The 14,404-nt window shown below is 33.1% G+C and overlaps 1 protein-coding gene across 1 annotated transcript in view; it reads left to right on the top strand.

Annotated features, from left to right (window-relative positions):
- Positions 1-4,622: 4,622 nt before the first annotated feature.
- LOC129224746 (uncharacterized protein DDB_G0288805-like) overlaps positions 4,623-14,404 on the top strand; it is a 32,451-nt gene continuing 22,669 nt past the window's right edge. Inside the window, exon 1 of the mRNA XM_054859295.1 lies at positions 4,623-5,793. Within this exon, the coding sequence (XP_054715270.1) occupies positions 4,623-5,793 (1,171 nt within the window). The remainder of the gene's footprint in view (positions 5,794-14,404) is intronic.

Genomic DNA, 14,404 nt, shown 5'->3' with positions numbered 1-14,404 from the left:
TCGCCAAATTTTCGACAAAAGTTGGCAACCAAAAGCTTCGCGATATATTGCCAAGTGTTTGCATAGGTTATAACACAACTTGAGTTTGCATGGAAATTAACATTGATTGACCCCAAAAACGGTGTAAAAGACCCCCTTTGGAACATCCGAATTCAACCAAAAAAGGAGGTGCACAACTAGACCCCACTAGGAGTCTAAGTACCAAATTTCAACTTTCTATGACGTACCGTTCTTGAGTTATGCGACATACATACGCACATAGCTCAAAAGCACATCCGCACATATGCACATACATACGTACATACGGACGTCACAAGAAAAGTCGTTGTAATTAACTCGGCGGACGTCAAAATGGATATTTCGGGTGTCTATACGTTTTAAGGCACTTTTCCGCGTGTGGTCAGGTTAAAAAAAAAAAAAAAAAAACCCCTCAACATCAATTCGGGGATGAGCAAAATTTGAATTAAGGTCAAATTTTGAGTGATTTTTTTTTTCGCGAATACAATACAATTTTTTTTTGTAAAAGGAAGTAAAAACAATGGTGTCATTGCAGGTGTTTAAAAAAAGAAGGAAAGAAATAAAGAACTGTAACATTTGGTGTACATTTTTCATATGAACGAACTCCCGATCTTGCACCTAATAAATAAGACAGAGAAAGTACTGAACTAAAGAACTTTCTGGGCCAATCAAACCCAAGCTGATGGCATGCGAAAATCTATTTATGCTATCATTTTAGGTTACCTCTGTTATATATTTCTACATTGGCAAAAGAAAAGGAAAATACTGAAAATTTGAGCACAGATCCAAAAACACGTAATTGATAGTTTGGCAACTGTTTCAACTGGACTGTGCTCTCCAGAGTTTTAAGACAGACAACCAGGGAGTCTATTACGTAGTCTAGGTGGCTCACAGCTACCTACAGAACTATTTGCTTGCACTTAAGTACCTCGAAACCCAAAGATGCCTTACTATGTCTCGCACCGTTCGTAATATTAATTGATTTGCACATATGATACGCCTAAAAAGACGACCAGGGTACGCAAAAGGAATTTTAAAAAGTAAATAACATGGTCATCCTAAGAAGTCACAACAATGCTACCACAGCAATGGAAACTGACGAAAACCAAGGTATCAAAACACTGTGATAAATATTAATTGAATAAAGAGCTAGCAATTAAAAGAAAAAAAAGGATCGAGAAATTCGAGTGTTTGAGGTTTAAGGTTCCAAAATTGAAATTCATGTTATCTGAATACGAAGATATGCTTCGGTTTGGCTCTCAACCTATATCAGCCATTTTCAAATCAAGAAACGTTCTTCGTCACAAGGAATTGGAAGTAACATATTCGAAACAATTTTAGAATCTGAAGTCCTGCGCCAGCAGTGTGCAGTAAATAGAAATATTACTGAAATAGCATGGAATTTGCAGATAGTCACGAAGGAAAAGATGCTTTCATTGTAGCAATACTGTAACAGAAGTAAAAGCGCTAAAATGCAGAAATTCAATTCAAAAAAAAAAAAAAAAAACTTTTACTGCCTAAAACAGTGCAAATAAACAGTCTGTTGGAAGTACAAGCAGACATTTTTCGTACATTCACACCATATTTTGCTCTTTGTTGAGTTCCGTGCGGTTTAATATTAATATTGAACACAGCTATACAAAGTTTTCGAATAGCACATTTCAAATTAGCCAATTTTTCATTAATTTATTCTTCAGAGAAACATATTATGCACTTATTTTAATTGCACTCGCGATACTATCGCGCTATACAGGAGTGTGTGCGATCTCGTGAGTCTCGTCTAAATATCATGCGGGAGTCCATCGAATTAGGGTTTTTAAAATTCGAAATTGCAAACAATAGATGTCATAATTTATTTTTTTTTACTAATTATATTTGAAATATTTATCTGACTTAAAAAGCCCATGTAGTGGTACTGGCTTTAAATACCAGTCCTGCAATAATTGGAAAAGTACGTCGTAGTCCATTATCACATTTTTTTTATTTAAATTTTTGGAGAAATTATGTAACAAAGCTTTTTTTGCGATAGTCATTAAGGCATTTTTAGTTTTGAGTGCAAACAATTTACACTTTAAACAAAGGGAAAAAATTGCAATAATTTCATTGTGTTTCATTATTTTTTGTATAAAACCAAAATGACACAGATTTACATTGAAAATTTACAAGTATCAAATAATGATATTGATAGCATCATGAATACAAATATACTACTAATAATCTTCGTAATATAATAAATAAAATAACTGAGTTTGTGTACAGAAACTAACTCTACTTCTTCAATTTCAAATGATAGTCCTGTTGAAAATGCGAATAAAAATACTTCTTTAACTGTTCAATAGATAAAGTGTAAAATTATGCTTATAAACAATATATAAACCTACTTTATCTTTTCATCTTTTTACCACTAAAAGATTGGTTCATGATTTAATATAATGTTTTATCCTAGATTTCGGGCAAAATATTTTATTAGTTTTCTTCTAAAAAGACATTTACTCATACTCAGAAGGACTTGTTTCCTGAATTGGAAAAAGTTTAATGACTACCGTCTTCTCATGGTAATAAGAGTGTTTTTGGTACCAGTGTGAAGATATGATCATCTTTTCAATCAGGTGTTTCACTTAGAGTCCTGTTATGACCTCTCCAGATTTACTGATTCCCTGACAAGTACAAAGTGTTCTTTGTAAATACTATAGCTTTTTTAAATAACAGGCAAATTTGCTTTTCGGTATTTTCTTGAAATTGTGCTCAAGCTTCTGCCGTATTTGCTTAAATGATTTAGAAGCCTTATTGAAAAACCAGGAAGGTGATAAGATATCAATATGAACGCGTCTGAATTATATTGGAAACTTCTTGATTTATTTCAGAAATGTGACAGATTTTATAGGGAAAGTTGCTGAACTCTTATGGAAGATAGGCTAGAAAAGTAGTAGAGTTTAAAAAAAAAAAAAAAAAAACAGTAACATTAAAGCATGCATTTTTTTGTTTACAAAGAAAATGCGATAAACCGACTTATTTCCGTTAATATGGATGCTTGATAGCGCGAGTAACAACGTGCAGTTTACCAATACAATCCTGCTGAACCAAACCGTCCTGCTTGCACCGAGTAAGGAGTACGTAATAAATTCTAACTGCATGATCCGCCATTTTGCCCCTTTTTGGATAGTTCATTGTTTTCACAGCGCTTGCAGTGAACCGCCTATTCGTCAAAGCTTACCGGTTCTGAAAGTAACAAATAAGTAATGAAACGTATAGGTCAAAATGTGAGGTAAAAAACTGTTAACTTACCTGAACTGCCGCAGGATCAGCAGTTATGAATTTCTTCTTATTGTGGCATTTTCAGAATCATGCATTCCTACATGCATTTGCTGTTTTCAATAAACCAATAGTAAACGTACAACGTAAAAAAAAATAGTGCAACCTTACTCCATAAAATAGGAGACTACAAAATCACCTTAATTATGGAGTAACTTAACTGATATAACTGGTGTAAAGATACACATCGTTAGTGGAAGATTACACCATGGTTGTGCAAATGTAGCGTAACGTCTCACTCAATTCGGCGTAAGGTTACACCAGAATGTTCTGTTCACAGAGAAACTGCTTGAAAGTTACACATTACCAAAAATTAAGCTTTCATCTGACGTTCTTGAGCGATATATCAAGTTCATGCTTTTTTAACAACCAATATCATTTTAATATACAATATTTATTTATTAGTTGTAATATACAAACAAGACATTTTTATTGCACTAAGAGGGGAAATGACCTGACTCAGGTCTGAACCAAAACGGGAATCTCAAAGACTCGCAAAGCGAAGGCTTTTATTGCTTGACTACCTAGGTCGGTTTACGTTCCGCTAAAAAGAGACTTACGCCGTTCTCAATATAAACACTTAAATATTTAAATTTGTTGTTATCATGTTATCATGTGTTATAAATGCGTAATAGATCATTGTATAAAAGTTTACAAATAATAAGCATGTAACCAATGTCTATGATTTTAGGTCTCGAAGAAACAAAAAAGCAGATACTTTACATTTAAAACATCAGATTTTGGCTCAGAAACTAGTGGAGCCAAATTTGTTCCTGACTCGAAAAAGAAAGTTTGAAAAACTCAGCAGTGAAGCAACCATGCCATTAAGGAAACAAAATCACGAGTACACTAAAATGAGCACCACCACAGGAAATCAAAAAGGAAGTAACCAAACCAAAATAAAAAAACAATCAAAGCAAAATCATCATAACAATGACCTAAGCAGTAAGTTAAAATTTAATAATTCAACTCGAATGCCGCTATCAGTGGTAAAAATTAATTTAGAAGCTATTTTGCCAAAAAATTTATCTAGCAACAGGAACAACACAGATGATAATGCATTTCTGAAAATTAACTTTACATTACCAGAAGATTTGTTTGATGATATGGATACAAATGGAAACCAAAGTAAAATGAATGTTCCGAATAAGCAGGACTTACAATCAGCATCTTTTAATAAAGCCAACTTTGGATCAAGAAAGTTTGACGCTGAATCGACATCTCAGAAACCAAAACGAAATCGAAATATTTATTCTAAAAATAGCCCTAGAAAGAATAAAATTACAAGTAAAATGAAGAATGATGGCGTTTCGAAGCATTCCAATGCGAATGTGGAAGACGTATTTGTTAGTACAACATTGCAGTCTACATTCGAGAAACTATTACTAAATGATTTTGAAAGCTATTTAAAAATGAAATATGCAAACCAGTTTAAAGACGGGAATTCAACAAAATTAGCTAACGGCAAAACTTTTAATTCAGACAGTAATACCAATGGTACCGCACTGCTTCGAAACTACCTGAAGAGTAACACAAGACCAAAGCTGGAATTATCTTCTTCGGGGAACTTAAAGCGGCAATTGGATAACAACATCAAAGCTTACAACAATACGTTTTCAACCAATGATAACCTCTCTGAGTCAACTCTGCTGCCTGAAGCAACTAGAACTGTTATTTCTGATATCAATAATGTCCTCCCTGAATCAACTCTGATGCCTGAAGCAACCAGGAGAGTTATTTCTGATTTCAATGACGTCCATCCTGAATCAACTTTACTGCCTGAATCAACTAGAACAGTTATTTCTGATATCGAAGATGTTCCTGAATCAACACTACTGCCTGAAGCAACTCGAAAAATCATTTCAGATATCAATGATGGCCTTTCTGAAACAACTTTGCTGCCTGAAGCAACCAGAACAGTTATTTCTGATATCAATGATGTGCTTCCTGAATCAACTCTACTGCCTGAAGCAACTAGAGCCGTTACCTCTGATACTACAAATGACGACATAAAAATTAGCACTTTCATGCCGGAAAATACAAGATTATACACTTTTGTGAAAAATGAAGATGATAATGTAAACACCAATGAAACTACTTCGGCGAAAGATAATAATGATAATGAAAATAATGACTGGAATACAGATGAAAGTAAATCCGAACCTACTTCGGAGATTTTCGAAAGTGAAAATGATTATAATAAATTGAAGACAACAAAAAGTCCGTTTGAAACGAGTTCGAAAGAAATCAATTATGTTGAAAATACAAACAGTTATGAAAATGAAGTCTCAAATGGAAATAATTCCCGTGGTATTTTGGAACATAATAACGCTAACGCTTACTATAATAACAACGAAAATATTACAAGTACCCAAAATCAGCTTATTGTGCAGATGAAGGTGGAAATATCCAACGACAATTTCACGTCTGGAAACGAAACTGCTTATAAAAATGACAAAATGCGTAATATCATTCAAAAACTTCCATATTTAATTTACACAGCTCTTAAAAAATACACGCCCCAATTTTCTCAGGATGAAATGAAACTTATAGTTCAAGAATATTTTTTGAGACTTCCTCGAATTTTTAAAAAATATATCGGAAAATCAAGTAGAGTAACGAAATAAAAGCGAAGTGCTAACGTATGAGTTGTCGTTTCCCCACACTTGTTAACTTATAAATACTTAGAATGCATTGTGACTTGAATATAAAACGTGTCTTTTTAAGGTTTTGCTGATATTGGTGTTTTTTCAAATAAACATTAATGCACAAATGGTCAGTCTTATTTTTTGTCTTACTTTTTTTTGCATGTTACATTGGATGAAAACAGAAACTTAGGGGAATTCAGCCAAAATGTGTATATTACTGCAACGTTAAAACAAAATTTATTTATGCATGCTAGCTGCATCGCCCGGCTTTGCACAGTCTACCTCGAAAACAAAAGTTATGTCAAGTGACGCATGTTCAACAATCAGGCTTCAATTAGATCAAAAAAGTGAAATTTTCCCACAAAATAATCCTCATATATTATTTCTGTAGCCTGTTTTTTGCTCCTACGCGAGAATTTCCTTAATTTTTGATTGGTTTCTTTGATTTACACCTCATTTAAAAACTTATCGTGCAGGCTAATGACGAAAAATAGACCCGAAATCTAAAAATTGTTTTTTCTGTCAAAAAAAAACCTGTTTGAAAGCACTGGGCTGAGATTTTCGTGTAAATTTATAAGTTAAATTTGCGCTGCGTGACCGACAGAGCTGAATAGCTCAATCGGCAGAGCGTTCGAATGGCAACCAGAAGAACGAGTGTTCGGCCCCGGTCCGGACGATCTGCTAAAAATCCGATAAAATTAGAAAAATATCGCGCGTTACATGAAAATAATAAATAACACAAATGAGGTAATAAATGTGCTGGAAAAGCTCCTTGCTGGATTGAAAACTTGATGCAACCTGTAGCGAAATTAGCTGTTTATTGTATGTCTTTTTTTATTATTATTTTTGTTTTGTTTTTATTTATTTCTTTTTTTAAAGCTTTGGCCCAGGTCAGAAAACTAAAGCATAATGTGAGTGAAAATATAAATATCAGGTATAAGATTTCAGACTACAGTGGAATAGTTTTTTGTTCAGAAAAAATAAATAAATCGTACTCTGAAATGTAGATTCTTCTAATGACAGTTTTTGACCCTTTGTACAAATAAAAAAATTTCTACCACAAATTGAAATGACACTTTTCATTTAGTTGAACTATGAATATTTATTAGGATACGAAGCAAAATATTAAAATTACTAACAACTTGATGCGTAAAATACCATTTTTTTCCTTCTTTCGTCAAAAAACAAATAGTCAGTCACATTTTTACTACATTCAAAAAGCTACGCTTAAAAAACGAAATTAGTTAAAATGATTTTGTATTTTAACTGTTCGGTTAAATGACGAGCACGTGCTGCCATCTAAGCCATAACGGTTCAAACAGCCTGCGATAATAAATTGTATAAAAAAAAAAAAAAAAAAAAAACTTATCTTCAATATCTTATCTTATATATTATTTCTATGGATTACTTTTCTGTCGTAACAGTTAAAACGCAATTCAGCAGTGTATATTTGCAACATTAATAAGTATTAGTATGCTAGTTATTTTCAATTTCTTGAGCCGTTGGGGCCCTTAAGAACGTCTCTACCCCCCCTCCCTCTGCCCGTACATCACTCCGTAACTGGTTTTCATTCTTGTTGCATTCCTTCTTCTTATACATTTTTGTACAAAACGGAACTTTTCCCACACATTTTACTACCTTTTATCAAAAAGTCTTAGGATTTTCATACACAAAAAGAGAAGAGGTAGCTTTTTTCTATTAACCATGTAGGTTGATCGAGCAATGGTAAATGACAATGACATGAAGCACTAGATAAAATGTATCTTATAAAATGGAACTAAGATATTTTTGGGCTCCTTGATGGTGCAATTGTGTTATTATAGGCAAGGGTTTTTTTGCAGTCAACATTTAGGTTGCTTCACAACATGTTTGATGACATGATTTATTCATCATCATAATGTTTTTAGAGATAAATGTCTAGCATGCTTCGCATTGAGGAATTATCAACGGTCACAGTTTCTCCGATTTCATCCAACAAGTTACGATAAATGGTAAAAATATAAAGTGAGACAGTTATCGCATTATCTGTGATCAAAACGATTTCGATTAAAGTTTTTTTCCTCAACTATCTGAAAAGAATTTGGCGATTCACAAACAAGTGATACTGCACTCATCTTGTTTTAAGCTAAAATATATTATTTTAATAGTGTTTGAAGCTCGTAGCAAAGTCAAAAATTCTTACTACATTTTTGATTTCAAAAAAAAAAAAAGGTGAATAAATTTCTCTATTGAAATTCAACCTCCCTAATTGACGGGGGAGCGTCCTCAAGGGGGAGGGGAGCATGGAGCTGACTGAGCTACAAAATATTTTAATGGAGAGGGCAGGACTAGTTTTAAAGGGAATTTGAACTCCTTTTATAGAAATCTCTTTCGTGATCTGTAGAAATTCCTAGAGATGCGTCATCCTCCTTAGGGAGGATAGGCACCCCTGTTTTTCCAGAACTTTCTTCTAAACGAATGTAATGTTACTTGTTTTGATAAAAGCACCTGCTCTTGACCTTGAACAACAAAAGAGTGTTTACAATGAGAAACTACAAAGGGGACTGTGGGAAAAAAGGGGAGAGTTCAATCATGCAAAATGGGTGAAGACGATTTCTACTGGGCATGAATTGCTCTGCTAATCAGAACACGCCAAGTCTCCCATTTTGGGACTTCAGTAAATAAAGTCCTCTAAAACTACTTTAAATTATTTTTCTTAGCCCCTGTTTGTTGTGATTTGAAAAAAGGTATATTAAACTTCTTATTCCATGTTCCTAATTTCTGCATTTGCATTTATTATTTTTAGGGATTTTTTTCCCCGTGTAATGCAAAAACAAAAAATTTTCGCAAAATTTAAAAATTTTTCAAAAAAGAATTTACATTCCAAACCTTTTTGAAAAAATTACCAGTAAAGTTTGGTTCTCTATCATTCATTTTAAAAAATTTCAAAATGATATCTTAATTACTTGATGAAGAAAAAAATCTTGATTGAAGGTTCCCAAAATGGGAGACGGCGCTTAATGGGTTAAAATGATTTTGTATTTTAACTGTTCGGTTAAATGACGAGCACGTGCTGCCATCTAAGCCATAACGGTTCAAACAGCCTGCGATAATAAATTGTAAAAAAAAAAAAAAAAAAAAAACTGCTCTTCAATATCTTATCTTATATATTATTTCTATGGATTACTTTTCTGTCGGAACAGTTAAAACGCAATTCATTTAAAACGTATCGGGCAGGCTAATGACGAAAAATAGACTTACGGTCTAAATGTCAATTTTTCGGAAGCGCCACTTGCTGCTGCAAAACATTATACAGCCTGTAGTTTTTATACATACTTTTTAAAGCAAAATTTTAATACAATTTTCCAATTTTTTGCGTCGCTCTCGGCGGAAAAAAAACCTTTAACCCATTTTTTATTTATTATTTTTTAAATAATTTTTCACCTTCGGTGTAAATGAAAAAATACTATGAAAAATTAAAATTACAAGTTTCACCCGGTAAACCTTTAACTATTTATTCGAATACGACGTAAAACATTAAAAGTATCATCAACTTCATTAGTAAGAAATCATTTTCTACTCCTATGCTTTCGAGGGGGGGGGGGGGCGTTTTGTCTACATTCAAAAAAATTCACTTAAAAACTGGACTCAGTTCAATTGGTTTTGGTTTTGAATTTAAAATGCTCGATTAAAAGAAAAACATGTGCTGGCATTCAAGCCATAACGGTTAAAGCAGCCTGCTATGCGAAATTGTATCATTTTTCAACAAATAAAACACTTATTTTCAATCTAATTTATTATTTCTCTAAAATGTTTGTTTCTATCGCTACGCGAGATCTTCCTCATTCCTTAATCAAATTCCGTTTTTATGAAAAATTTTAGAGCGTATTGAGTTGGCTAATGACAAAACATAGACGCATGGTCTTTTTGCTCTATTTGCTGTTTTTTTATTACACATTGGTTTAATGAATAGCATTCGAAAACGAAAGCGCAACTGATCGGTTGGTTGGAGTGTCGTGCTGTTAATCAGAATGGCGACAATTCAAATCCAATTTGTATTTGCTACAACCCGTTTTTTCACATGCGCAATTACTGCTTTTTCTCGAGTCACTCAGTCACATTTTTAATGATCTTTAGGGGAAGGTTGCCGTCAATGAACCGGATAACAGTTTTCGATTTTTTAGAAAGGAAATCCAACTCAAATTTCACGTTAATTATAGTAACAATTTCTCATTGTATTTCTCTTTTAATAATAATATTCACTTTCATGATAAATATACACAATAAAGAATAAAAATTAAATATAAATATTTTACCATGTGGTCCATTCATGGCTACCGGTTGCTATGGATGGACACTAGATTTTCCATCGATGGGCCACTTCTCAAATTAAAAAAAAAAAAAAAATCAAGGAGTAACTTACAAATATTTGTAACAGGTGATCAATAAACACTACAAATAACAATAAGTTATAAGTTATAGAAAAATAGATTTATTTTATAAAATGTTTTACTTTTGGATTAGAGGAACATAAAAACGCCCCAGCACTCACACAACACACAGCTGTCATCACACCTTGTTCACCATTTGATATTTTCCCAGCCTGTGCTACACTGTTTTTAGCTAATATCTTTTCAATCACTTTTAAACTGTTGGGAATTTTTTTAAATCGAATTTGAAAATTTTCTTTCGGCGCAAGATCTCTAAAATTTCAGGGAACGTATTGACAATTTTATTACTGAAACCAGAAGCTTAAGTCTCAAACTACCAGAGAATATAGTACTAACAGACTTTTTCTCTTAATTAAATATATGGGATCGGTTATTTTTCTTAACCTCTTGAAAGGCCAATTCCATAAAGTAATTCCAAAAACGTCTTTTCTAGTTCTGAAATATGATTCACTTATCATATTTCTATTTCAGAAGGCTTATTTCCTAAATTTCTAATAAGCGACTAAGGTAACAACAAGCATGTTTTTATCTCCCATGCGACTGTTTAAAGTTGCTTTCAGGACTTTATGTTTTCGGTGTAGCACTTTACATGATCTCACTTATCCACTAGCCATATTTTACTAGTTTTTGCATGTTTCAGGAGCAACAAAAGTATCTGAAACTGTATTATCATGTTTTTTTTTAATCAACTTTATAAAAAAATGGCTTGAAATTATAATGAAGTATACGAGTTTTCATGAATTATTGTGATTTTGTTAGTATCATAATTATTTCAAAACAATTGAGCAATTCTCAAAGGTAGTTGAGCTAAAGTTACAACAATATTTGCGATTTTCCATGAATTGGATCACTGAGACAGGTGGTCCATTCGTGGAAACACCTAATGGTCTAATGATAGCAACTGCGTCATTCCAAAGGTTTTACTGCTCTGACGAATCATGATGAAACATGAAGTGTGGTGAATTGTACTTGAAAAGGCGCTATTTTAAGTCAATATTAACATTTAATTGATTAGTAAATTTCAAAGCATGTTTCAACTAATTGAAATCTCAATAAATAGTAACATAATGGTAGAAAACTTTTCTGACCGAATAACAATATGATGAAGTAATTTCAGCTAACCGACGACTCTACAGTAGACAATTTCCAGACACATGAAGTTACTAAAACTGATTACGCGTCTGCGCAAAACTCTGGTACGGAAAGTATCTTCCTGGTCTAGTCATGGAACCGGTTCATTGACGGCAACCTTCCCCTATATTTGCATTAAAAATACGTACAATCAAAAGGTGAGCGATGATCACATTATAACAACGTTGTATTTAACGAGTTTTTGTTGCTGATGTCTTCAAATTACATGCCTTTTTTGGTGCGTTTACTTTTTACTGTTTACTTTAACCCGTTAACTTTTTTCGATTCTTCTTTATAATGTTCTTCCACTGAAATTTTTAAAGAGCAAAATGCAATGCAACCTACTACACCAAATGATAATCAAAAAAGGAAATTTTTACCTCAAAGCAAAAACAAAATTTTTTTAAATCACAGACGAGAAAAAAAATGTGGCAACCTTCTGAACGCAAATCTAAAATGAGATCGCACAAACGATAATTTTCCGATATGCAAATAGAATTCCATTACGCTTAAAAGTGCTTTTTATTTATTTTTCCGGTGATTATACAGCGTTTTTCTTTTCTTTTCTTTTTTTTTTTTTAATTTGAAAAAAGTGAATGAATTCCGGGATTTTTTCACGGGCTTTCGAATGGCGCCGAAATCGAACTGGTCGCATAACTATTTCGGGTGGAAAGAGCCATTTAATGCCATTTTCGGGTCCTAAAGGTAAAATTCGAACGGTTGGGCTCTTTTTGGCGTTCGAAAACCCCCCTACGTTCATTCTTGGGTGCCCAAGTACCTCCCTGCGAAATTTGGTCGAGATCTGACGTGAACTGTGGATTTGTATAGAGAACATACACACATACACACACACACCCATATTATATGTTTACTAGCTTATTACCCGGCGTTGCCATGGTGCTTCTCAATGCAACATATCATTTTGATAATTAAATGGATGAATTCTATCTAAATGACAGTAAAAAACTGCATTCACACCACTCTAGGCTCAAATTTTCAAAGCACTGTAAATAGCATAGAAAGTTGAGCATTTGCAGGAAAAATAGCATCAAGTAAAAACGAAAAAGCATGAGACCTGTTATGGGGGTTCTGTCAACGATATTCTTTGGTTCTGCCGTGTCCATTGTCTGCGGTTGAATCTGCGGTGACATCCAATGTCTTAATGCAGAGACAAATGATTATGTTGCATATCTTGTGGGGCAACCTTTTGCATGGTGCTTCGAATACGAAAACCGTTGTGCTGCCTTTGACGGTTTTGTATACCTCAAGACATTAAAGCATGCTATAGTACTCTTCACATACATTTTAATCTGGAAAAAAAAATCTTGGAGTGTTTTCCTAGAAAGAGTCGTGAATAAATTCAATGGCTTTTATCAGTTACAAATATATGCAAAATATGCCACTTTTACACTATTTTCAGATATGAAATCATCCTCAATGGCCCCAAAAGCTAAACAGATAGGCCACTGTACAGAAAATAAGGAATTCGGTCATTGTTATTAATAGCCGTTAACATTTCGTTTTACGGATAACTGGCGGTGTTTTTACTTTCAAGGTTTCAGTGTTAGATAGACTCATTTTATAATTTTTTGTAAGTGTTCAGGGATGTAAGCACATTCCATAGAAAACGTTCACTTAGTATAAATAACTTCACAAAATGTGTCTGTTTGCCCTTTCCGTGGCGATTTAGTAGCATGCCATGGAGTAATATTAGGTAAGTGTAAATTGCATAAAAAGACGTACGTCAACTACATTTTATTTCCTATATTTGTGTCAAATTTCTATTTTCGTAGGTAAAAATGACAGTTAGATATTAATATTTGTGTCTTGCAACGATTCAAAATTTGTCTAGATTAAAATTTTATTTCAAATTTTTAAAACCTCACACTTGCCGGAAATGTTGTACATGATAACTCAAACTGATGCAGGTAGTAAGATCACTTATTTAAGTTTGCTGTTCTGAAGCATTGCTTTGAGAATATTGAAATTTTAATTTGCAGAGGCACAGTCGTCATTAGGTGTAGGAATGGTTCCACTGAATAATAATTGCTATAGAAACAGTTACAGTTATTATTTTACGATACATAAAGCATTAAAAATGGAGTACGTGACGCGAACTTATGGAACGAATTATATAAAACCCGTCAATTGAACTGCCTTATAGAAAAGAAATAGGCGTGCACATTTTGGTCACTATCCGCGTCGTTTTTTTTTTTTTTTTTTAATTATTTGCAGGCCAAGAATTTAAAAGAAAGAAAAAAACCGTCTTGTTTCTGCTTACAACTATATAATAAACAATTCTTTTGTTTATGTTTTACAAAAGCTTGTTGCACATTCTGTTCCCCATATCCGCAGCTTCAAAACGAAGGAAATGTATTTCCATGTTTAGAAACGTAAGTACTAAAAAGTTAAATTGTTCAAAATTTTCTAATTCTTAAATTTATCTCAAATCTTGCTCCTAAATACAATTCTTAGTCCCCTTTCCAGCAGCAAAATGAAATGCATTTTTGAATGAACCCAACCTTAAGCATGCCACATAAAATAATCTGTATGGGAAATAGGTAAATTTCACATGCATTTAAAGTACTTAATCGCTTGCCCTTCTGATTTATTGATCGTGATACAGAACTTAAGTCTCACTGGAGATTTTAATTTCTTGAAGTTTAAAGTGATATATTGCGATTAGCAGATATACGTGAGATACAAATTGTTTCACCTTATCCCTCCACTGTAAACAGAGTTGCTTCTATAACACTGATACGTATCCATTTTTATCGTACAGCATTTTTTCAATGACGGTTGAATTACTTAGTGGTAGTTACAAACAGTAATATTTTTCGATTGTTTACAATAAAAGTTATCGAA

The sequence above is a fragment of the Uloborus diversus genome, chromosome 6 (genome assembly GCF_026930045.1).
Source record: "Uloborus diversus isolate 005 chromosome 6, Udiv.v.3.1, whole genome shotgun sequence".
NCBI classification, from domain to species: Eukaryota; Metazoa; Arthropoda; class Arachnida; order Araneae; family Uloboridae; genus Uloborus; species Uloborus diversus.
The sequence above is the reverse complement of the archived record's forward strand: the minus strand, read 5'-3'. Positions and strand labels throughout refer to the sequence as shown.